The 26063-nt window shown below is 40.2% G+C and overlaps 1 protein-coding gene across 4 annotated transcripts in view; it reads left to right on the forward strand.

Annotated features, from left to right (window-relative positions):
- The window catches only part of SGCD (sarcoglycan delta), an 827683-nt gene that overhangs the window by 722594 nt on the left and 79026 nt on the right, over positions 1–26063 (forward strand). For all 4 annotated transcript variants that reach the window (XM_074313830.1, XM_074313831.1, XM_019750404.2 and 1 more), the window contains one exon: positions 6058–6130. In XM_074313830.1, coding sequence (XP_074169931.1) covers positions 6058–6130 — 73 coding nt within the window. The remainder of the gene's footprint in view (positions 1–6057; positions 6131–26063) is intronic.

Here is a 26063-nt window from a genome sequence, read left to right on the forward strand (position 1 = left end):
ACTCCATTAAGCTAGACAACTTCTTAATCAATTTTCTAAACAGTACACTTAAACCATGTCTGACCTTTTTAAAAGTTTTTCTTAAAATTATTCTCCGTAAAATCAGTTCTCTATGTACAACAAACATTTGATTCATCATAAATTTTTCTATCTCCAATTTTACTAATTATAACTTCTATTACAGTATTTTGTGTGTGTGTCCAAGGTTCCTCTGAAGTCCAGTTTTCCTGTATTAGATTCTGCAGATCTAAATTTTTCTTTCGGTATTTTCTTTCAGTTCTTGGCTATTTTTAACATGTACAAGCTTAGGCACTAGAGTGTTTACTATTTTTTATAAAATTGAATTTCAGGTCGTTTTTTTGTTTTGTTTTTTAGTTTCATCTACAATAAATTTTGCTCTCTACCATTTTATGTCATATGAGGTTTATTTTCTCGTGATCATTTCTACCAATTAAATGAAATTTGAAGTAGATAAAAATCTGTTTGCTTTTATTTGTTTCTTCCTTAAACACTGGGAAATTTTTTTGCAATTTCCTTTGACATTTCAGGGTTGCTCTGTTTTCCTAGCAGGGGATGAAGGTAGCTAAACACACTCATCTGTTTTAATTAGATTGTTACCTTATGAAATGTTAGATTTGGGGAGAAAGTAATTTATCTCTGATATTTCTCATCCCAACCCTCGTGTTACAGGACACGTGGAAATTGAAGAAACTGAGGGCCAGAGAAGCTATCTGAGTTGCCTAACATCACGGAGATAGAACTGGATTTCAGGAGTCCTGATATCTAGGACACTTAGAGGAGAAAGTGTAACTAAACTAGAGTACACTCTCCAGAGAGGAGAAGCTGGCTTTTTTTGTTACTATGGCAATAAAGTACATTGGAGATTTTTTAAAGAGTTTACCCCCTACTTGTGCTAGTAGGGAAAAAAAGCCATTGAGCTGATGATCTTTATGGTGATTCAAAACACTTTAGATAGATCCTGTCACCAGCTTTAGAAGTTCTGATTGATTGAGTGGAATTAAGTTATTGGGCAGAGAACTAGCTAATGGAACTACATTGATGAAATCATTTTTGAGGGACATTAAATGGAACTTAAAATAAAGCTGAAATGGCTTTATGGATTTTTCACTCAAACTGTTTATGAACATTTATTGCCAGTAAATTATATTGTGTCAAAAGAAGGAATCAGTGGGTATAGCTTTAATAGAAACCTTTTTAAAATAATAAAATCAAGAATAATTTATTATCCAAGAATGGACAGAGGATGGGATGGGGAATTCATCCTGATGGATGGTTGTTCACTCTGCGGCTTCTGGAAAAGTGAAAAATTGTGTGAACATCAGAAACCTGATAGCACTTGGAAAGAAATGGTCTTTTTGAAAAGTGTTAATAACTCATCTCATTGTACATGGAATTGTTTTTAGAAGAAGGGTAATGGAGTATTTACCAAATATTGCTTGAGGGTATAAACAATGGTATTTATTTATATCTCATAAAAAGATGAGCAAGTAGAGAGTTTAATCTGCTGAAAGAGACAGTCTGGAATAGTGGTCAAGGGCATCGGTTCCAGAGATGAAATATTAGAGTTCAGATCCTGGTTCCTCCTCTTTGCTGTGTGACCTTAGGGAAATTTCCTGACTTCTCTGAGTCTCATCACAGATAATATCCATAATAATAGATATTAATAGTCTCTACCTCTCAGAATTATTCTAATGATCAAATGAAAAGTTTCAATAGTTTCTACTTCATACTAAGCGCTTTAAATTTATTTTTTAAAGACTCTAAATGACCTAGATAAGAGGAGGAAAGAATAAGGTTCATAAACATTTTAGAACTAGTAGTAGTATTTTGTTAACGATCATCTGCTGATTGCCAGGTGCCGGAGATCTCATTCAAGATCCCTAGGAGATGAGGGTACCATTAATATCCCTTCTTTTCAGAGAAGGAAATTGAGCACGCGAGAGACTGGGTTTCATGCCCAAGATCACTTGTCTAGTGAGAGATTTCAGTACCTTTCCCTGAGACATCATGTGTCTGTCCTCCAGTTTGTATGGGACATGGGGGCCCCTCTGGCCAAAGTCCAGCAAAAGCAAAGTCAAAGGGCCTGTGGTTGGGTGGTGGGTGCTAAGGGAGCATGAAGTCTCCCCCTTCATTTTCATTTCAAATCCAGAGCCAGTCAGTCACCCACCTCCTCGACCAGTCAGAGCCCCGCCACGATGGTTTTTGCTGGCTTGCCATTTAGTGGGTGCTACTTTGGCCTGGAATTGAGAAAACGAGGCTCTAGGCCTCAGTGGCTAAAAGTGGGTTCTTTAATCAGATGTCATGGCTCTAGCACTCACGGGCCATGTAACCATAAGCCCCACATGTTTTCAGCCATTATTCCATTCTATTATTATAGGACAGGAAGGTCCCTTGGTCTGAGAAAGAGACCCCAAGCCTTTTGATCTCATGTTACTTTAGAAATATTTGTATTTAGCCCACATAGCATTCTTTTGTTAGCATATTCTTTTATTTTAATAATAACAGTTAAAATGTGTTTGATTGGGATTTTAGATATTTATTAAATATGTAATGCACAAGGAGTTTTAGAACTATAATTCAGTACGGCTATAGACCTGGCAGTAGCAGTTGGAAATGAGTCCAGTAGAAGCCTTGGGAACCTAAAGCCAAATCTGTCTGTATCCTCGTACGCGCATATGACCTTGCCCTTGGCCACACAGAGCTTAAGATCTAGTTGAAGAGATGCGATGAATGTCTGCAGGTAAATGAAAATCCCAGGGGGGTGCTCAGTGCCGAATGAGTTGCGTAGTCATGTTACAGGTATTTGTTCAGTGTCCACACTGTGCTGGACACTGGGGGTATGACTGAGACCCGGCTACACTCCCAGCCAGGAGCACAGCAGATGTGATCACAGATCAGAGAAAGCGGAGGCCCCACGCTCAGCTGTTCAGCGGAGGCCATGTTCTTTCCAGAAACATGTAGTGAGCACCTGTAATGTGCTGGGTAACTTGACGGTAACCTTTTCTTCCCCTGGGAATTGCTTTAGAAGGGTGGCAGAGCTACAGTCACCAGCAGTAGACCCACTCCTTATGCCTAGGACAGCCAGCTATAAGAAGTAAAGTCACAGATGAGGTTTTGTCATTGGATCTGACAAATGAAGAAACAGGCTCAGCACAAATTCTGGATACGATAAAGAAAATGCCCCAGGCTTTTGAGGTTCATTTTACGTAAGAAAATGTCATCCCTCATTTTTGGATAATCGGTCAGAATAAATGTAATATATGTTCTACTATGTGCACGTGTTCGACGTCAAAAGTTGCAAAATACCTACTCTTTGGCTTCAAAGGCCTTATAAAATGATCATAGGAGTTGATATGAGAAATCGGTGAAACATTAAGCTTGACCGCATTCTAGTAACAGTTCAAATAATGAAGGCCGTCCATGGGCAGAACTAATTGCCGTATCGCTAAATCAGACAATTATGGCTGATTTCAAAAGAGGTAATACTCTTTTTACTGCAGTTTTCATAGAATTCTTGGTAGAGGAAGGGGAAATTTGAGTTGGGACTAAAGAGTATAGATATCTAGCATATAAACAGAACTAACTGTCCTTGCTTTAGCGAGACATATAATTGTTCCTTTCAGTTATATATTTTTGAAAATGGGGTTCAAATGGCTAAGAACTAAGCATCTCTAAGAATGTCAAAGGGAAGTCTCTGTTAACTGCAAGAGTGACAGATGGGAATTATTCAGTAACAGATCGGAGATGGAACTGAGAGGTGGCTGAGGGCATGTTGTTGGGTTTCACACAGCCTAGAGCCACATCCCAGTGTGTCACTCACTGCCCTGTGACTTCTGCAGGCCTGTTTCCTCCACCAGGCAGCCTCCACACTGCCACTACCAAGGTACGATTCAAAAGATGACAGAAATGTAGGAGGTGACAGAATGTTGTCTACTCTGCGAACCCAAATGTAATATACACGTACCAAAAGCTACATTATCATCTGTAATCCAACCCATTCTAATTCAATAATTGTATTAGTCAGGGTTCTGCAGAGAAGCAGAACCAGTAAGATGTACTTATATGGAGGAAGAGATTTATTATAAGACATTGGCTCGCTCAGTTATAGAAGATGAGAAGTCCCACAACCTGCTATCTGTAAGGTGGAGACCTAGAAAGGCCGTGGCATAGTGAAGTCTGAGTCCAAATGCCTGAGCACCAGGGGAGCCGGTGGTGTCAACTCCAGTCCAGGTCTGAGGCCTGAGAACCAGGGGAGCCGGTGCTGTCAATTCCAGTCCAGGTCTGAGGCCTGAGAACCAGGCGCTCTGAGAGCAGAAGACTGATGTCCCCGCTCAAGTAGTCAGGCAGGAGGTGCTGAATTCTTCCTTCTTCCACTTTTTTGTTCTCTGCAGTCCCTCAACAGATAGGATGATGCCACTCACATAGGTAAGGGCCACCTGCTCTACTGGGTCCACCAATTCCAATGCTAACCTCATCTGGAAACCAGAAATAATGTTTAGCCAAATATCTGGGCACCCTGTGAGCCAGTCAAGTTGACACAAGATTGCCCATCACAGTTATAAAGAATACGATAAAGTTTGAATCACAAGAGCAAAATAAACAATATATGCGTCATAAAACAACGGGCATGCTTATGAAATTTACATGAAAAAGTTGTATTTTAATGGGGCTACCGGTACATTCTGATATGTTTGAAATGATGTGATTTGGGATCTTGAAAAGTAAAAGTGTCTACAAGCAGAGAAAGATCTTAAATGTCCTCACGCTAAATGTCTCTATGCCTACTGCAGCTGTCAATTTTATCGTATTATTGCAGGGACTAAATGAGCTACCACATATGAAGTATATGTTATGATAGCTAGCAAGCAGTAGTTACTCAAAATGTTTACTTAGAATAATAGTTATTATTTTCCAGGATATTATTTTAATGACTGTATATACTGTTAAGTCAAGGCTTTATTTTCTGATTTTATTTGCAATAGTCTCTTACTCATATCAGAAAGATTAAATATTTCTATAGTTGCTACAAAAGTAAACCAATTCATTTTCCTAGACTTATCATATGCCATGATAAATCTAGATTTGGAATAACGGTGATTACTGGAGGATTTTTAGACGTTATAACAGTGCAAGAGGATTCTAGAAATTCACACATGAATGCAAGATAGTATTCTGCTCCTTCTTACAGCATCGAAGAACTTACATACACCAAATGTATAAAAATAAACACCTTTTACTTCAAAGTACAGGATATAGCCCAGCTAAGTTTAATTGAAAAACTAATAATCCAGTGCAATTGTCTGTGATAAACTGAGGCTTAAATGATTTGAAAACACTTTGGGAGCGGACAAATCAGATACTCACAATCTTTATGGCTAGAAAGGTTCAGCTGGGGTTGACAAGTTGTAAAGATAAAAGCTTATAGCAAAGTCAACAGCTAAATGTCTAGATTGGGTTGGGGATCAATGTTAATACTCACAGTCTAAAAGCACTGGACTTCAAATGATCTCTCGTAGTTTTCTGTTGAACTTTTCAAGATAATAGTATGGAACTTTATTTACTGGATAAATTGTAATTAGGCAAATATCTTACAGCCTTACTGTGTTTTCTAGCATCTGCCATTTCTGCCACTGCTTATGTGATTTGTACCCTGACTACAATAAGACGGTTTCAGCTGCTGTTTCTCCAAGCATTTCCAGTTGGGTGATTATTAATAGTTTATGACAGACAAGAGTCAGACCATGCCATTTCTAGACATCTTTTTTTTTATTTTTTTTAAGCCAACATGGAATTCACCTCATGGCCTCACTCTGATCTCTCAGCAGGAACACTTTGCAAAGAAGTTCCTTGTTTTTTCAAAGGCTGTTTTCATGAGTTGATTCAATGCTCTCCTGTGATAGAGCCCTAAAGCCAGTGACAAAGTATGTGTGTATTGAGTTGTATAAAGTATTCACTGCATTTAGCTGATTGTACCCCCAGGTGACACACACATCCGACAGTCTCCAACCTCTGTTTGCTTTTTTCTTTTGTTTACAGGAGCAGAAGGCACAGTGTTCCCTAAATCTATAGAGACACCTAATGTCAGGGCAGACCCCTTCAAGGAACTAAGGTAAGCTTTTTTTTATATATTCTTTTTGTTGAATTTTTATAGGAGTTTATTTGAGCCAAACTGACGACATGTGCCGGCGAGCAAGATCTCAAATGCTCCTAAGGTAAACCTCTGACTATAGTTTGCATTGATTAGTGGCTGTTTTCTTTCTGTGCGACTGGCTGATGACCCATTTTGAATACATATCATGTAACTGTGTTGTAACATGAATAAATAAACTGGGCGAGGTTAGAAAGGACTTGAAGATAAGCTGTAATCAAGACAAATTTTTCCCTGAGGGCTTAAAGTTGAGGGTTTGGAGGAAGAGGATGTCAGCCTCCAATTGTGAGATTGTGGGTTTACGTTGTTGCAATATATGTTTCCTGCTATATCTTGTGGTACCAAAAACCTGTCCAGTTGGAAAGCTAGTCAGTAATTGATGCTGTTGCGCCCCAAGAAAAGTGATGTCTAAAAGAAGCTGAACAGTACAATACAGATTTTTTCTGGGTGACAAGCTCCTCATTACTTGGGACAATGTGGTACTAGAACTAGCTCTGTGTGTATTGCATTTACTGGTGTTAATCTTCACATATCCATATGTGTGCTGCCTTTATCAGTAAAGGACTCTGAGATGCTGGGCCCTTACCCCCACCAACCATGGAAAACAAAAAGAACAATAACATACATGTAGACAGACAGACAGAGGTAGAGATAAGGCCTGAAAACCATTCCTGCCACCAAAGCACCATCCTCAGCCCCCCAAAAAGAGACATATACAGAAATGGTATGATGAGAACAAATATAACTTTAATTTTTACTGTTGACTTACAGCCATGATGAATTCAGTAAACACTGGCTTACTTCATTTCTCGTAGTTCTTTTAACTAAAACCAATAATAAATCATCATAAGTAGCATGGAATAACTATATCATAAAGACATCAACCGTAAGCAAATGTATTTGCATTACACAAATCCCATCTACCCTTCCACAGTCCATTCCCCAAATCTGTTTTGCTCGAACAGCAATGGCCATGTTGGAGCTGGTGTTTCCTTAAACAGAAACACGTTCTCAGTAAGTAGAGAATATTACAAATATTACACCTCATTACAAAACCCATAGCATTCTTTCAAAGCTTTTATGAATATAGGGAAATAAATCAGGGCAAAAGAAGAAGCTGATTGGTGGGGAGTGAGAATATTTTCTTAGCAAAATCCCGTATACAGTGGGCTGTGTTGGTGAAGTTACACACCACACTGCAAGGTTTACATTTTACTAGGATAACTTCCCATTAGGGCCTCCAGATGCAAGAAGTTACAGGAGTATCTGTCAACCAGGTCCTATGTTTCTAACGGTACTAAAACTGGAATCTTCTAAGCAGGTCCACCCAAGGAAACCTGTATTTTAGGACTCAGAGAGAGTTTATTCTCTGAGGGTGCAGTGAATCCTCACGTCTGTGATGTAAGAGCCATTTCCAGACATGCTAGTGGGTGGCCTGGTTCCCTTTGTTTTCACAGTTCTCTTTAGGAATGGCTGGTTTGTTTTTTCGTTTTGTTTTGTGTTTTTTGTTTTGTTTTGTTTTGTTTTTGTTTTGTTTGGGGGCGGGTTGTTGGGTTGTTGGTGTTTTCTTTGTTGGCTTGTTTTGGTTTGTTTATTTGTTTGTCTTTTACAAAACTAGTAATTAGTATTGATCAGCCCAAAGATAAGTGTTATCTAAAAGAAGCTAAACTCTCAATATAATACAGACTTTTTCTATGGAACAAATTCTCCATTATGTGGAAGACTTGGGAAAGATAAGAGTAAAGAATTCAGGCTAACTTTGCTTTAAAGAGAAAAATAAATCTTCTGTAATTAAAAACAAACCCAACCAACACCAAACAAAAAGAGTTCTCCAAGCGTCAGCCAGCTTTAGAGATCATATCCTGAAGGACACAGAACAAAGTATTTGCTTCTGTAGTGCTGTAGACATTCTAGTTCTCTGTATACAACCTAAGGAAACTCTGGAACTTACTTCTAAAAAATTAAACCTCCACAATTCACAAGTAATTCTCCTACATCAGTGCAACAAAATAAGGACTTCGGGTAGTTGCTGAATTTTCACTGTTTATTCTAAAATTATAGGAATATTCCACAGGGGCTACAAATAAAATTTTCTTATAGGAAGATGTAAAGATTTTAATGTGTAATTTGAAAACTTGTCTTTCGTTTGCACCTGTTCAAACCATGGTGATGTTTGATAACTTGAACTGAGTCGGGAGCCTAGAATGTGATAATTTAGCCCCTTCATCCTTCTGGAATTGTTTTTTTAAATGGCACTTTGTGGGAAAATCTCTGACAAACTGAAAAGATAATGAAATGTGTTTGATAGATTAGCCTAGACCAGTGTGCATCTGTGAATGCTTCACATTTGTCATGAAATGGTGCCACTTTGTACTCTGCTATTGATTAGTATTGACCTTGGATATTGAGTAAATAGGTAATGAACTTGGTGACTGAGTCTTCTGGCCTCTGGCTTTACAGTTGGATCAGTTTTACTGATTCAGCACATTCATGCTGGTGTGTCTTCCGGTCTTAGGAATGCAGAGTCTTCTAAGGGAGGTCCCTGGACTTGTACCAGCAGGTACACTGAGTGAACTGTCCAGGTGAAGCAGAAGCAATCCCCTGCTCGATAGCAGCAGGATGTGGGGGGAAGAGCACTGAGCTGGGAGTCAGGGACCCTCTGCAAACCCACTGTGCTGACTTGAGCGAATCCTAGAGCCCTGCTATCTGTAAAAAGCCAGGTCACTTCTAGCTCCAAACGGCTAATCCCTTCCTATTATTTTACTTTTTATTTTAAAATAATTTTATATTTAAAGAAGAATTGCAAATTTCATGAAGATTATTCCCACGTACGTTTCACCTGGTATTGTCTAATGTTAACATCTGTGATATATTGATCGAAACTAAGAAATTAACATTGTAGTCCTGTAAGATTTTATTTTACATAAGGTTTGTTTAAAAGGATGCAATCACATGAATGTCTTACAGATTTAAAAATATATGAAAAGGAGTTTAACAGCAAAGTTATTTATTAAGATGTGAATTAATGGATCTTTAAAATCCCCAATGCAGATAGTTAACTTGGAATGCTTTTAATGTGAGTCTTTTTAAATAATATTCTACACCCAGATTTTCTTGGTCTTACTTATTCAAATGGGAAATAAATTGAGTAAAAGACCAAGGCTTATTTATATATAGATTGCGTTCTAAAATTTATATATAGACTGTGTTCTAAGCAAAACATAGATATCCATCCATGTTTCCCCCTTACCCCAATCAATGGAACATGAGAAAAATGGCATCTGTTTTAGAGACCTCTGTTGGAATAACTTTTGTTTCCTCTAACCCCTCTCTTGACTGCTGGAGCTTTTTCTGTTTGTTTTATTGGGTTTTTTGTTTGCTTGTTTGCTAATATTAAGCAGATTTTAGGCCCCTGGCATTTCTTCGTAAAAGATCTCAACTCTCAGCTAAAGGGCTGATAGCTTCCTTTCTGCTAGAGTTTTGGTTTACTGCTTTCCTTTTCAGTTACTATAGTTACTGTATTTGCAGTGTTTGTAAATAATCCAGGGTTGAGCTGAAAATCACAAAAGAGAGTTGCTTCTCTCCAGACAAATAATGAGTGTTAGGAAGTTCACGGCCCAATACCCATCTCAGGCAGTGATCGTTGACTTTGTCTCTGCACGGCTATTCTGAAATAATGACATGTTGCTCTAGATTCAAGACTATACTTAAACATATACTAGGCACTATACCTATTATACCTATCCGTTGAAATAAGAAAAACTCACTTTGAATAGAAACTGGATTTTAATAAATGCATGATCTTAAAATGTGAATATGTTAAATGTTTTCTTGTTCATTATATTTTTTTCCCTAGAGTCTTTATAAATACAAATGGAAAACTCCCTGATATCAGGCTGTGCATGATCTAAGACAGGAAATAGGCCATTCACTTCTGCATATGTATTTTCTGTAAGAATAGCGGCTACTTTTTAAATGCCTACTTGTCCTAAGGATTCTTTTCTACTGTGAAGTTTCCTAGTAGGAGTCTGATCAACAGGAACAGGAAATAGATTGTGAAAGTCTATTTCCCAGACACATGCTCCAGCAAATGTACCAAAAAGGAAGGTATATAGACCACTGTACGTACATAGAGAGCCAACTCTGTTCCTCTAAATATAACTAAATGCTTGGAAGGAACCACAACAGGGCAATAAGCCAAAAGGCCTTTCTGCAAGAATTCTTCATCAGCTGATGTGCTTTATGCTCTTACTCTGCATACAATTACAAGAAGGGAGTGACCTGATTTTTCATTTAATCACAGATCAGCAACTGTTTACCGAGTATTTTTTGACATTTATTAGGAGTCAAGGCATGTGCTAAATACTTGGAATGTAGAGATAAATGAGTACTCAAATGATTTATCATTAAGGAGAATAAGACAGAAATGAACCCCAAAATATAAGGTAATAAGGTAAGTGCTAGGATAGATGTATAACCAAATCAGAGTTAAACAGAGAGAAGGACAAAAATCTACCTAAGCGATTTAAGTAAGGATGCCCAAAGGAAGTGACATTTTAGTTGCAAGAAGAAAGAAAAGGTAAAACCCAAGAAGCAGACTTCAGAATTCATAAAACATGGTTCTCCAGAGCCATTTAATATAGGGCAATAGCCCAAAATATTTCTGTAGCTCCTAACAATGTGACTGTGTTATTTACAAACATGTGGGTTTGTAACTTCCTTAAAATAGTATTCTTTAAAAAATTGCGTGAAGGCAATTTCAGAAACAGTCACTAAAGACTATAAAGATTGTTACAAGTGTCAAAAATTAGTAAATTACATAATTCAGGACTGAAAGGTTCACCGATATCAAACTCATCTACAACCCCAAATAAAGCATTCCTTTGTTACTGTTTATTTTTCTCCATAATATTACCAGGATTTTAAACGAAGCTGAAAAATTCTAAGATAAATCTATTACTCTTAATATGCACTTGAATATTCTGTAGGATTTTTTTTTTTTTAATGGATATGTACTAAATCCAAACTCCCTTAGATTTAAAGTCTATATATATCATAGGGAAACAATGATTAGACAACCTTCCCATAAGCTGACAAAAATGAATTTCCTTCTTTGATTTTATTGTAAAATGTCTGTAGCCAACTAAGTATTTATTGGTTCTTGGTGATTTTATAAATTAAGTGACCAAAACAGTCTGTCAGAGCTTCAGGGCTCAATTAATTACTGGTTTGGTAATACTACCCCCTCTTTTGTCCTCCCCAAAATTCACAATGCCAAAAATATTGGATCAACAGTCTGATTTTTAAAAAAAATTATACACTCACACACACATATAAAATGAGAGAGAATGGGGAGGTTAGAGGAGCAGAGAGAAATGGGGGAGATAAGTTGTATGCTGAGCTCCTAGCTATGGGTACGTGGTATACGGGACAATACCGTAGTGGAAGAAATCTTTAAATTTTCTCCCTTTTAAACATTTTGCAGACATGTTCTGTAATTTTTTTTTTAATCTCCTCTTCCCTTCCTCCCAACTCCTCTCAATATACTTAAACCAAGTGTTTTAGTTTTGTTTTTATGTATGGGATTCAGAATTATTTGATCATATAACATGACAATTGAAGTGATTCTAAGGACAAATGAAAAATAATAGCATAGTTCCTTAAGGGAATCACAAAATAGAAGAGTACTGCAGTGTTATCCATGTTAGTCAAGAGACTGATTTATTCCTTGGGTCACTCCCTTTGAAGGTGTCCTGAGCTGGGTTTGAATTTGGACCCAACGTCTCTCTGCTTTGTGAACTTGCACAAATCTCTTAAGCTCACCTAGCCCCAGTGTCTAGAACATGGAAAAAGCCCACTCAATATCAATGCAACAAATGTTAGCTATTGGGAGGAGGGGCAAGCAGTTCTCTTTCAAGGGGACTCAAGAACTCAGACAGGAGTTCCCTGAGTTTCTTATTTCTTCAACCCATAAAAAGTTTCCAACCAATCATAGTGATCAATTGTTTTTCATTTAAGGACACAAAAAAAAACTATGTGTATTAGTTTTATCTGCTTTAAACAGCATTTTGGATAAAAGAAAGGATGTATATATTAACAGAGTAGAGAAAACATAACTTTAGAATAAAAGACTGTCCCATAAATTGAATATATTTAAATATATTGACATGTGCTTGTGTTGCCTCCATTTTGCAAAGATGCCAGTGACTGCATCACCAAGTATCGCGTCACACGTTCTATAATTCCTCCCCAGAAGAAATGAAAATCTGAAAGCCACAGGTTAGGGCTTAATGGGGTCTACTTAATTTTAAGGATGTCCTGTTTGAAATCCTAAAACTAATACATCTTGCCCCTCTTCCAACACCAGTCAATTCATATATATCCCTTTTAGCTTCTCTTTCCCTTTGTCCTATATTCCAACATGCTATCATTCTTCCCTTTTTTTTTCGTATTAATATCAATACTATTTATCTACATATTTTCATTTTCTCCTTTATCCGCAGCCTTTCTCTAACGTGCCCTTTCCACCATGGTTCTCTTAGTAGTATATAGGTGGAAAGACTAACGGTAAAAGAATAGTGATGCTTCAATATTTCAGGTATTTTCATCTTTTCTTTTGCCTTATTTATAAAAAGCTCTTATTTTACAAATGTGATACAGATTATTTTGTAAAGCTATTAAACCTGTATGTTCTGTATTCATCTGCTCTCTCCCTTATAATCTTGCTGCCATTAGAGGCCTGAGAAAGATAAATAGCAGATGACATCATGGGAGGAAATGAGCCTGGGGTGTAAGGGAGGACCCATTCAGACGGAAAGAGGGAGTTAGAAACCCATCTCTTTTGGTCTCTGGTAAATTGTGGGAAGAAGGAGATAGAAAATGTAGGGAAAGCAAGTGGTGAAATACGTATGTCCTGGTGACCTTGCTTCTCTGAGTCAGGGAAGGAAGAAACTAATTAGATCAGTTTTAAGGAAAGTCAAAAGCAAAAGGTCAGTGTGCATTTTCATTTGGGACTCTAGGAGGAAGCCAACTTGCAGGGAAGTCTCACCACCCCCTGAAGTGTCATGTGGCTAGAGAGGCAAAGAGGCCCTGGGTCAGCACTCTTCCATCGCCTTCAATTCCTGGGGGAATGGTGGTTGGGAAGGGAGGGTTTGTAGAAGCATCTATGTGGTGTTGTGTTGAGGAATGCAGATGGTTAACTGATGGTGGAAACTGGCAGCCTCCTGGGCAGGTTCCCTGCAGTGGGGCCGAGGGCTCCACAGCAGACAAGCCAGGTTGGGGATGGAGTGGGAGATATGCGCAGACCTCAGAGTCTACCAACACCATCAAGACCTGAGTTAGCACAGAAAGAACTAACCAGAGCTCACTCAGAGGGCGTGCCATTGGCTGCTAGGCTGAGGCACGTCACAACAACGTCTCTGGAATCTGAACTTTCTTTCTTCCTGTCACCACAAGATCACAGAAGTCCCCTACCCCCGTATCCATAACGATGTCCTAAAGAGGGAGAGGAAAATGGAGACTAATTGTTTATCCTAATGAGAACGTTGAAACTTTTCAGTCATAGGAAGATACCAGAATAGAATGAATTTAATTTTTCCCAACAATCCATATGGATAAGTTTGAGAGAAAAATGAAGTCAGGTAAGAACACTATAGAAATACCATGTGCTTTCATGGATGAGCATGGTTTATAAATTGGCCAGCCTGCAATACAGGTTAGGACGCCGTCACAAAGTACCTTATGTGACTCTACCAAGCTTCAAAGGCTGTGAGTCTTCCTCTCTGTGTCTTGTAGGGACCACTGGGTATGATCAAAAGGAAGAAACACTTTGAGACTCCATCACCAGGCACCTGCCACTAGTGATGCTCATTTCTCTTCACATCCTGAGCCAGCATTGATTCAGACCATAGTCTAGGTCTGATGCTCAAACATACTCCCCCAAAGCCACCCTGGATTTTTAATCTTTTAAACCAACAAGATACTGGGGGAAATGCTTCAACAACCAAAATATTTCACAAGCCTCCCTCAATATCTTCACTAGATTCTATGAAAGCTGCAGCCGTCGGCCATGTGCAGCGAGACACCCGATTGTCCCTTAAGGGCCAACCCCTTTTAATCTGGATTTGAGAGAGGTAATGCAACACGTCATTGTTGTTATCTAAGGCAGGTGGCTTTTGAGCAAAAATTACAATTATATCCTTTAGATTAATTTTTAACATAAAGGTTTAACATGTGAAAAAAAAAATCATTCCAAAGATAAAACCATACTGGGGGGTAATAAAACTGCACTTTTATTCAGGTTGTCAGGGCAGGCAAGATATCAGAAAATAAGTGCTAATCTTGCAGCCTTTTAGAGCAGAACGGGCGAGTGTATATATTTGTTGAAATTCCTGAGTTGGAGCAAATGCCTCAAAACAAACCACTGTAACTTTATTATTATTTGTATCTCCATTAAAATGTCAGCAGCTGCCATTTGTTATGTAAAATGTGAGGAGTAGATTGTTCTATTATTCTTGAAAAATACACAATTGCTTTTAAATCTCCCCTTTGTTCCCCTCCGTAGGATGGCCCTGCTGGGTATATAGACAGAAAATCTTCCTTAATTACACCCTTCATGATCCTGACTCCAAGCCTGCCTTGTTTTATTCCAGTTATAACCTTTTCAAAACAAAGAGTAATGGGAGTTTAGAGGAACAAGCTGACAACTGTTTTTACCTGTAAAAGTTCAGAACTAGAAGTGGTTCTTTTTAAAAATCAGCCAGTGGCTATCGTTGTTTTTTGTTGTTTTTCTTGATCCAGCATTTTCCATGGTTTGTTAGAATACTCGTATAATGTGAATGAGACTGAAACCGTAGACAACTGGATAACCTTGCCTGGTTTCCTGGCCATGGATATGTGTCAAGGTGGGCTAAGCATCACTCCGTTGTTTGCTGTTCTTCAGGGGCTCCCACTGATGTGAAGATCACATTTCAAAACAAAAACAGTCACAAGCAACCTTCAGCTGGTTGTTTGATGGTCCCCGCCTCTCATCACCCATTACCCTTTCCACTCCTTCCAACCTTTTCTTTCTTTCTTTTCTTTTTGTTTGTTTTGTTTCTCCCTCTGCTCTCCTCTCTAGTCTCCATTCCTTCTGTGAAATTTTTAATTCCTACTCTAATATTTCAATTTCCAAATGTTCTTTATTCTGTCGTGATACCCTGCCATAGCACCCTGTATTAATTTCATAGATGTACTACTCTTTATTTTTTTATTATATTAGTGATAGTTTCAAGTTTCTTCTGTTCTCCACTTTTTTATTATCATTACGATTCCAGTATCTGGCTTTTTGATTGGGACTTTTTCAAGTTGGTGACTCACGGATGTCTATTCATTTCTACGAGCTGAGTACTGAGAATCTGTTGGAAAGTTCTGTGTGCATGAATGGGTTTTGTTGGCGGGCTTCCAGGAAGGATTATCAGGCTGGGGTGTTTAGATGGGTGACCCCAAATGTCAGGATCTGTGGGTCTTTTCTCTTGGGCTGGTCAGTTTCCCCAGAGAGGAGCCATAATCCCTTGCTTGGTTTGAATTTGGTGGCCAGTACGTTCAGGTGGGGCCTGGGAGGTCTCAGTCTTCAATATGTAGGTTTCCACTTAATTTCCTGTTTTGGGTGTAGCATTGCTACCCTCAGCTATCCTCCTATCACAGAGCCTAGAGTTCAAGTCTTCCACAGTGTGTCTTAGTCTATTTGGGCTGCTGTCACAGAATACCATAGACTGGGTGGCTTATAAACAACACAAATGTATTTCTCCCAGTCTGGAGGCTGGGAATCCTGAGGCACTTGGCAGATTCGGTGTCTGATGAGAGCACACTTCCTGGTTCATAAACAGCCATCTTCTTGTTGTGTCCTCAGATGGCAGAAGGAGCAAGGCAACTCTCTGGGGTCCCTTTTATAAGGGCACGAAGCTCTTCATGAGGGCCCCACCCTCATGACCTAATCACTTCCCAAAGGCCCCACTTGCCAATACCATCATATTAGGGACTAGTATAACAACATGTGAATTTGGGAGGGACACAACGTTTGGTCCATAACAGTGACAGTCACCTGGTCACCGTGGTGTATACAGTGGAGAAACAGTCTAGGGGTCTGACAGTTTCCCAGACGACCTTAACCAATCCTCCGGATTGCAGCCCTACCAAACACGCCCATCACAGAGGTACATGGTGGCTCCCATTTCTGTACCTGGCCAGGATTCTGATGTTTGAATTAGCTTTTGGCTTGGTCGTCACCAAACCCATACTCACTTAGCTTTCAACTCTCTCAGCTGCTAATGAAGTTACCTTTTGTTGTTTTCTTTTCGACTTCCAAAGCTTTGTCAACATCTTTCTTCTACTCTTGCTGCTTCTCTTTTTCTTTATCTTTGTGGGTTTATGCCTCTTTTTTTTTTTTTTTTTTTTTTTGATACATTTAATAGTCATTGCATTAGCATTTCGGGAACCAGCTGAGGTAGACGTATGTGTTGAGTTTGCTATTTAATGTGAAGTCCTCTCCTCAATTTGTAGGCTTCCATTCTACTTTTCCTCTTTCCTCTCGAGTGCTTTGCAGCCTTCACTTAGAGCCTTGCTATATATCCCTTTTCTTGAAACATTCTTTAGCCTCTTTTTGGATAATCCTATTCATTTTGTACCTCTCACTTAAACTTGACTTCCTAAGGAAATCCTTTTCGGCACACTGCCAGGCTCATTGTGGTCTGCCTGCTACACGCATACACAAACCCCTGTGCTTCATTTTTGGATTCCCTGGCTAGAGGCCTTCTACGTTTGTCATTGCCCACAAAGGGGTTTCAGTTAGACAGATCATTACAAAGTCCGTTCTCCCCAAAAATGTGTGCTCCTCCAGCAAAAAAGATGAGTAACTACCTTCTTTCCATTTGTTTGTAAAGGAGAGCCATCAAAGTCTCCTGGAGTCTTAATTTTTTCCAAACACTTATTAATCCCATGTCTTTTTTTCCCCCCCATACTAAGTCATCTTCAAAAGAGACTAATCCATTCTTTCTTTTACAAGCTGAGGTTCCTTTTTCATCCATGGGTGTGCAGTAGTCACACTCCAGCAGAACTGTGCTTAACTTGGAGCCTCTAGCCTACAGCTCCGATTCGTTTTCTCAGCCATGGCAATTCACAGAGGAATGCCAAGTCCCTTTTCACCCAATTATGCATTTCATTATCGTATCCTATTCACAAAGGAAGATGAGTTTCTAGTTCTCTGGATGTTTTTCAAAAATACCTGACTCATTAATGACAATTTGCCTTGCCTGTCATCTGAGCCCAGGCACACTCACTCTGGAATAACAAAGCACAGAGGACTTTGAATCCTTCAACAGTCCAAGTGCCATACCCCTAACCTTGCATAAAAAATAGATGCTAATAAATTCAAGGTCTTAAAAATGTGAATTATAGTCATTTCACACTTCGTGGCAGCTTCATGCTGAAGAAATAGCTTAAAACTTAATTACGGTGCTTGTCCCTTCATTAAGTACAGATGACATTCCCCTCATAGATTTTTGCAGTGACATCTGAGGAAAGTAGTTGAGAAACTCATTAGTTATTCATGATGGAGAATATAGACTGTACTGATTAAAGGAAAGCATCCACACCTTTCTTAACAGGGTGCATCTGTCTATTAGTTGATGTTTCTCCCTGTGGTCCTCCTGGAAAGCTCTTGGGAAATGAAGAAAATGCCTTTTAGCCTTCGAATGCAGATGGGTCTAGACAATGTGCATGATGCGTGGGATTAAAATGGAGAGCAGGAGGCACTGGGCTTCCGGTTACCCACCCGGCCAATGACTGAGCTGCACTTGAGGACCATTTGTGAGACACACAACCGTAATGGATTGTACGCATCCCCTCTCGGGGCTAGAGGAACTATTATAATACTGCTTTCAGCACTTAGTGTCTTATTCTAAAGCTAGAGGTAAATTCTTAGTGGATGGTGAATGGAGGGTTTTGCTTCCTGTCACATAACAATCCCAGACCTTGAGCCATGCAGTGACTAAGTTAAGTGAACACATAAAGGCATAGCCCCCTCTCTTCGTGTAAGCTATGATATTCTTACAAAAAGAGAATTTTGCTCTTTATTCTAACAGCCTAGAACAGCTACGGAGTGAGGGTGGCAGAACCAAAAGTGTGAGATAGCGTAACCTAAGAAAGCAGTTTCTAATTGTGTGAAATGGTAAATTAGCTCCCTTGATAGTCATGAGATTCCTGTGACTGAGAGACTCCCAGTGAAGGGGACTCTTGTTTCAGGACTGTTACAGAGGTGTGTCAAGCATGAGAAAGAGAGATGATTTTAACTAAATGACCTTTCAGATTTGCTCTAATATGAAGATATGAAGATTCTGAGACTCAGGTTTCAAAGTACTGCTCACAGGAAAAATTTTTACCAGGGACCCCTCATTAAGTTTAAATTCCTTTGAAGAGCTATATTGACTGAGTATTTGAAGAACAGAATCTGTGACCAGCATTGAGTGATTCCTTTTTATTTTCCCTTGTGCTATGGATGTTTGAAGAACGATTCAAATTCTTATAGTGCTTTGCAAATTTCAAAACATTTTAACAAATACTCCCTCACAAACTCCCTCAAGTGAAACGAGATGGATTGATTTCATTCCCATTGTACAGATGAGAAGACTGAGGAGACTTAATATGCAACTCCTCTCTGTTTGGCAGAAGGAACAGACCCTGTCCTTTCTGAGACCGCAGTAAGATTTTGAGGTTGTGGTATGTGGGGTGGAATCTCTGACACGGGCAGGCTCACGGAGTTAAAGTTTACGAGCAGAGTTCTCTGGCCAGACTGCCCAACCCTGGATCCTGGTTTCGCCACCTGCTAGGGTGTGACTATGGCAAGATTTTAAAACCTCTTCCTGGCTCCGTTCCCTCTTTTGTGAACAGGGTGATAAGAGCAGCACCAATCAGAAGGACTTGTGAGGACTAAATGACGTGGCGTACATGAACTACTTCAAACTTCACCTCGAACTCAGGCCTTGCATGTTTGTTCAGGGGCTTTGTTGAAGCAACAGATTATTACTCATTCCCAATTATGGCCAAGGAATCTGTCCCAGCAATTCGGGAGTTTTGCTAGAGTGTATTTCTCATACAGAATGGTCCACAACAGGTTATGAATAGCCTATTTTGGACAACTCACTAAAATCAAGAAAACAATAAAACAAGTGAGAGCTGATGAATTGGCCCAATATTAAGTGAACTTTAATCCAGCTTTTGAAATTTTCTTATAACAAAGGCATTTGTCATCGACTCGTCTATTAAGACGTGAAAGAGGCAAACCTTATCCAAAGGAGAGAAAAACCGAGAGATTTAACCGCTGCACAGAAAAGATGAAGCAGTCATCATCATGGTTATGAATGAAAAGATTAGTGTTTTAAGCACTCCTGCCACAAAGAGCTTTGGAACTTTTTCTGAATTGCATTATGCCGAGCGATGGAGGTGGAAACGTTCTTTAAAAAGGGAAAAGTATAGCATTCGCGTATCAAATGTTTGAAAATCCACTAACTGACACTCTAGTGACCAAAATACTCTCCCTCCTGGCTCCTTCAGCCATTCGTAGGAGGGAGATGGAGGCTAGATTAGCTTCACTGCAGGACCAGACTCAGCAGAAAATCCCAGAAACAAGAAGCCTTGTCTGGGTACCTTTTATGCCAGGTGTTGACTGCCGCTGGGAATCAATGGCGCTCTCAGAACCTTAGCAGGAAAATGAAATTACACATTAAACTCAAATGAGGTTGTTGGGGTTTTTTTGTTGTTGTTGTTTTCACACTGACATTTTTTGTATCGTCCTGGAGATTGCCCATTTATTTTTACGTGTTCCACAAAGTGTTTGATTCTCCATCAATGTGTACCCTTATGAGTTATGCTGGTTTCTTCCTCCTGAAGGCCACACTGCGAACCAGTTTTTCACAAGACTGGGATGGGTTTTTATCTCCTAACCACAGGTTGCTGCCATTGAACTCTTGTTTCCTACCTGAAGCCTATTGCTGCGCCAGATTAACCTGCAAGATATAGTGGCTGCTGTGGTTTTTCTAGTAGAATTAATTCTCTTTGGTAATAACAGTTAGTTAGATACCCCTGTGGACATGAAAAAGCAAACCCCAGCAGTATTTTTTAAAGGCCAAGTGTCACTTGACCTGACCCTACTAATGAGATCTAGTGGATGAATAGCACGCAGGTCAAAATACTGTTCCCTTGGGTTCTCTGAGGGAAGCAGTTAAAACAGGGTTAAGGTTTTCAGCCTGGGACCTCAAGACAAGCTGAGCAATGCTGAGCCTTTTTCACTAGTGCTGTCATGTTCCAACTGGAAAACTTGATGAGACCTGAGGACACAGGCTATAAAGTAGGACAGGACAAGGTGAAGCAGCCTTGGTGTGCCATTTCATAAGTTGAACCCACCCAAAAGGCTCTGAGATGACATTTGCTGCCAGAATCTGGATGTTTTCACTGACTAGGGTTCTGGTTGGACCTACCAGGCTACACACATGAATATAACACAAATAAATCCATTCCTTCCACAAGTATTTGCCTGCGTGCTGTGTGTCTGACATGGGTGCCAAGGATACAATGATGAACAAGACAGATGTCAGTGTCGCCCTCGTGGGGCTCACCTTCTAGCAGGGAGGCTTTGGCTGCTCAGGCAAAGTGATGAGCATGTATGGAGCATGTCCCTCTGCCTAGTACCGACCCGGTCCCTGTGCGTGTCTTATCTCTCTTAATCCTCACATCAGAAGAATTTCCCCAGGGAGAAAGCCCTGTAATCATTCCCATTGTACAGACCAGGAACCAGAGACTCATGGATGTTCAGGGACTTGCACAAGTGATGGTGATGGCGCCTGGGGGCAAAAAAAAAAAAAAAATCTCACTTTTTTTGCTTAATGTTAGCTTATATTCTTCCTACTAAATGATCCACCATGCAAAAGGAATCTGCTCTCAGCTACAGGACAAAAGGCCTTTGAGTGTTCATATCGCGTTTCTTATACCTTCTATTGCATTGATTTAGAAAGGCTTTCAGACTTTCTGCTCAAGAAAAGTAACTTGACATAGCAAGGAAAGCCCTGGCCATTGCTTCACTGATAATCTGCCACAAGGGCAATGTGTGACTGCAAACACAACCACACCTTGGGGAAATTGCTGGAAAACAGATCAACAAAATTTACTTTCCAGTCACAGCCTACTAACCCTTGGACCTTATCTCAGAATGGGGATTTGTTAGAGCAAACCAGGAAGCGTGAAACGCCAGTCTTCACGGCTTTTGTATCGTGTAATTACTATTCATTTGTTCACTCGTTTGTTGTTTGTCTCCCTTACTGGGTTGTAAACTCTAGGCCAGTGGTTCTCAGCCTTTGCTTCATATCAGAACCCCCCGAGGAGTTTATAAATAATCCTGAATCCTAGTCCCCATTCCAGAAAAATTAAATCAGACTCCCTAGAGGTGAGACCCACACATAAGTAGCGTTAGAGCATGCCCGTTGATTCCAGGGTGTCGGCAGGGTTGAGAACTGGGTTCTAAGAGGACAGGTTCTGTGCCCCATGCCCTTGTCACACTGCACACGCTGAGTGTTGTAAACTCCGAAACAGTGCCTAGCATATTAGTGGGAGCTCAGCAAATAAATGTTTGTTGAATAAATGCATCGGTGGAGAGATGGAAGGATAGATAGATGAGTGAGTGAGTGAGTGAGTGAGTGAGTGAGTGAGTGAGTGAGTGAGTGAGTGAAGAAATCAATGATTACAACGGTTACTGGAGTTGAGTAAATTCTTAGAGTAACTATGATGAGATAATTATATACACTTGACCATAACACAGCTCAGATTCTACAGACTGCTGTTTCAGATAACTCTATGAAAAAGTAACCAGCAAGCTGCAGGGTGCTCATGTCACCTGGAAGTGGGATTTACTTTGCCTTCCTTAACCCTGCACTCACCTCCGGTCTTGGCACGCTCCCATCTCGAATAAGCAGGCAGCCGTTACCTCAAAGGGAACGCTTCATTACTATTTCTTCAGTGAATCATGTTTGTCTGAAGGAAGCAAAGATAACAAAGGGGAAATGATGTGTTTGTGTGGAGTGATATGATTGCTTATACACCGAGCGATAAAAGGAAAGTGTACGCAAGCAACTGAGCATTTCTGTCTCTGTCCTCCAGACGCAGAAAACGCCGAGTGAGCATTTTATGCCCTGTTCACATTTTAATTGGGGGTGGGAGAAAGACAGTGAAGTGTCTTGCACACCTGGGCAATCCACCATTTCCTTGTTACAGCATTGGTTATTCCCCTGGGTAATTCTGTGGACAGCCAGTGCCATGTTGGGCACACCAGTTTTTATTCTAGCTCATACGCACGTGAGAGTTCAAGCAGGTCTGTGTATGTAATAGGGAACCATGGAAAAACCAGTGGAGAAAGCGGCACTTGTACACATTTGTTTATGGACCTAGTACTGCTTTGTCAATACATTACTTGGATGTCAGCTGAGATTATCCTGTCCCCTAATATCTTCGTGAGCATGATTGGTGCAAAACTCTTTTTGACAGATTGAGCAAAATGTAATTTCCTTAGGACCTCCTAGTCTAATGATCACCTCTAATTTTGAGCATCTATTCTGTGAACACATTCAGGTTAAGACCATATACCACCACTAGACTGTGTGTCACTTTTGTGCAAATGAGAAAAAGATACCCCTTCCTCAGGTCACTTAACTTCCATCCATCAGGAAATTGCCATAATATGGTGAATTTTTTTCAGAACAAGACTTTTATTGCCATGTACTGGAGAATTATAAGTATACAAACCTGATGCCTGGGATTTGAATTGCCCCTCTACACACACACATACACGTGGCACCCTTGAGCAGTACACAACCTGCACAATCGTACAGAGTCCCTGAAAGAGCATCTCACCATCGTGCTCAGGTAATCTATATAATAGCACATCAATTCCAATGTGGAATTTAATTTCCACTAAAAAGACTACTCACGAAAGGCTCTGGTGTGTATTGAAGATTTACTAAAGTTTTGAGAAAGCAAAACAGGCTACATTCAGTAGTAAATATTCTTGTTCCAATAAGTCCCCAGGCCACATTAAGTAGTCCCTCTATTTTCTCTAGCAAGCTTTTCTTCTTTCTTTCTTCTCCTTTCATTTTCTACTCCCAACCCCCAGATATCTGGATTCTGTCTAATGCATATCAATTTAGTTATCGTCTTGGTAACTCAGATTCCTGCAGACCCCATGCCCTTTGAGTTTTATTTTTCCCACAAGCTGCATATCAAAGTATTTTCATGGACAAAGAGAATCTCTTCCCCAAGATAAATTCTGGGGCAAGTGTTAAGAATTTTTCTATAAAACTTGCTATAAATATATAAACCAGAATTAGGAGTTAGTTGTTCAGAATGGCAGCGGGTTTCTAGCTAGTAAACATTCTGTCTGCTACACATAGGAAAGAACCATTCAGGGAGGAGAATGCCTAAGAGCTGAAGATGCAAATAACCCGTGGTTGTGACCTGGTCCAATCCTGCCGTGTTATACATGGGGAAATCTAGGTCCAGAAAGAGACAGTGACCTGCCTCAAATCACACAGCTAAGTGGGGTGGTCAGCACTGGAAACAAAGTGTCCTGATTCCCAGACCTGGGTCTTTTTTGCTGCTAGATGATCCCTTACAGCATTTAATCCACACTTTCTATTCTGCTCCGATGCCTGCCTGGTATCGTGACTATTAGAATCTTAACAGTCCTCACTCTGCCCCTTCATACCGGGGATGTAGCCCCTCAGAGTTTCAGTGTTTTGACTTGCAAAATGGGGATGCTAATAGCATTAAGTATGAAATCCAGGTTGAAATGCACTCTTTGGGTTTCAGAAGGCTTTTCAAGTTATAGAGTCCTGTACTTTATCCATTCAACTGGGAAGTGTATCGTAGGAATGCTTGGAGATTCGGAATGTAGAGAGGAATAAATCATAGTCCCCACCTCAGTGAATGCATTGCCTAGCAAACGTGGAAGTGAGTTTTATATCAGGCCTATGTAAAAGGTTCTGAGGCATCACAGATGAAAAGATGTGTGCTGGGTCTCAAAGATGAGTAGGAATTCACTAGAAAAGAAGGGGAACATTCCAGTAGGGAGAGATAGCAGCACTTGGTGGCACATGGAGACATGAAAGTACATACATGCTATGTTAGAAGTGTGATGAAAATGTCAACAGAGCATTTGGGACAGAGAGCGATAGGAGACCATGCTGGAGGGGTAATGTTAGGAACGGATGATGAAAAGACTCAAATGTCATGCCAGTAAATTTGGGTTTTAACCTATGAATGATAGGGGAGAGCAAATAATCATAAAATGAAAGAATCGCCACCATGTTAGTCATGACAGTGATATTTAGAAGTGTTTTACTATTATCCATGTTCTTCTTTTTCCCTTCACCTTTCCCCCTTTTTTTAATTTTTCAATTACAATTGACATTCAGTATTATTTTATATTCATTTCAGATGTGCAGCATAGTGGTTAGACACATGTAATTTAAGAAGTGATCCCCCTGACTAGTCTAGTACCCACCTGGCACTATACATAGTTATTACCATATTATTGACTATATTCCCTGTTTTATTTTGCATCCCCATGACTATTTTCTAACTACCAATTTGTACTTTGTAATCCCTTTACCTTTTGCACCCTGTCCCCCAAACCCCTTCCATCTATTACCCCAACAAATCCAGTACTTATGTGACACCATACACAGGTATTACAATATTACTGACAATGTTCCTTATGCTATACCCTACTTTCCCATCACTACTTTGTAACAACCGATTTGTACTTCTTAATCCCTTCCTGTTTTTTCACCCACACCCCAATCCCCCTCCCATCTGGCAACCATCAAAATGTTCTCTGTATCTATGAATTTGTTTCTGTTTTGTTAATTTGTTTATTTTGTTTTTTAGACTCCACATATAAGCGAAATCACATTGCATCCTCTTTCTCTCTGACATGTTTCTTTGGCTCCCCATTTTGGCTGCCTTCTTGTGTTTCTTTCTCTGTATTAGGTAGGGCTCTTATGTCTCCCAGTCTTGTAGAGTGGCCTTATGTAATAGGTGTGCTGTGAAGCCTAGTGGTGCAGCCCTCCCTGCACCTGAGCCTGGTGCTCCAGGTGTGTTCCTTGTGTGGGTTGTGTGTGCCCTCTTTGTAGTTGAGCCTTGGTTGCTATTTGCATGTCAGTAGGAGGGATTGACCCTCAGGCTGATTGGTTGTGAAGACTGGTCATGATTACAGTGGAGGAGCTGTGGTGCAGGGAATGACCCTACAGAGCAGGATTTGCTTTAGCAGGGCTCTGGTGCCTGCCCAGTCTGCCCTTTGGGTATATTGTCCTTGGAGGCAGCCAGGTGTTGCTCCAACTGGTCTGAAGCTAGCTACTGGGCAAGCCAGCCCTGGGTCCTCCTGGGAGGGGACCCACTGCAGGCCAAATACAGCTGTTGCCTGTGCCCTGCCCAGGGCCACCTGGCATGAGCCACAAAGCAATCCACAGATGGCTGCCACCCACGCTGTACTTGGAGGTGCTTTGAGAGGCCAAGCCATGAACCAAGGCCAACTGTCAATCGAGCCCAGCTTATGGCTGTTCAGCCAGAGGTATGGGACATGCCAAAGCCAGATACTGCTTGTTTGGGTTTTGTGAACCTTGAGAGATTTTAGGAAAATCTGTAGCATGAGCCAACGCAGGCCATTTGTACAGAAAAGTCACTGGAAATGGTTTAGGGTTGCCTGAAAATTGGTGGGGCAGGGTCTCAGAATCACCAGGGCCAGGAGAACAAATGGTGTTAACTAGATTGATGGAGACTCAGATATGGCAGCTGCCTGCATTTGCACACTGGGCCA

Source organism: Rhinolophus sinicus, linkage group LG10 (genome assembly GCF_036562045.2).
Source record: "Rhinolophus sinicus isolate RSC01 linkage group LG10, ASM3656204v1, whole genome shotgun sequence".
Classification (NCBI taxonomy): domain Eukaryota; kingdom Metazoa; phylum Chordata; class Mammalia; order Chiroptera; family Rhinolophidae; genus Rhinolophus; species Rhinolophus sinicus.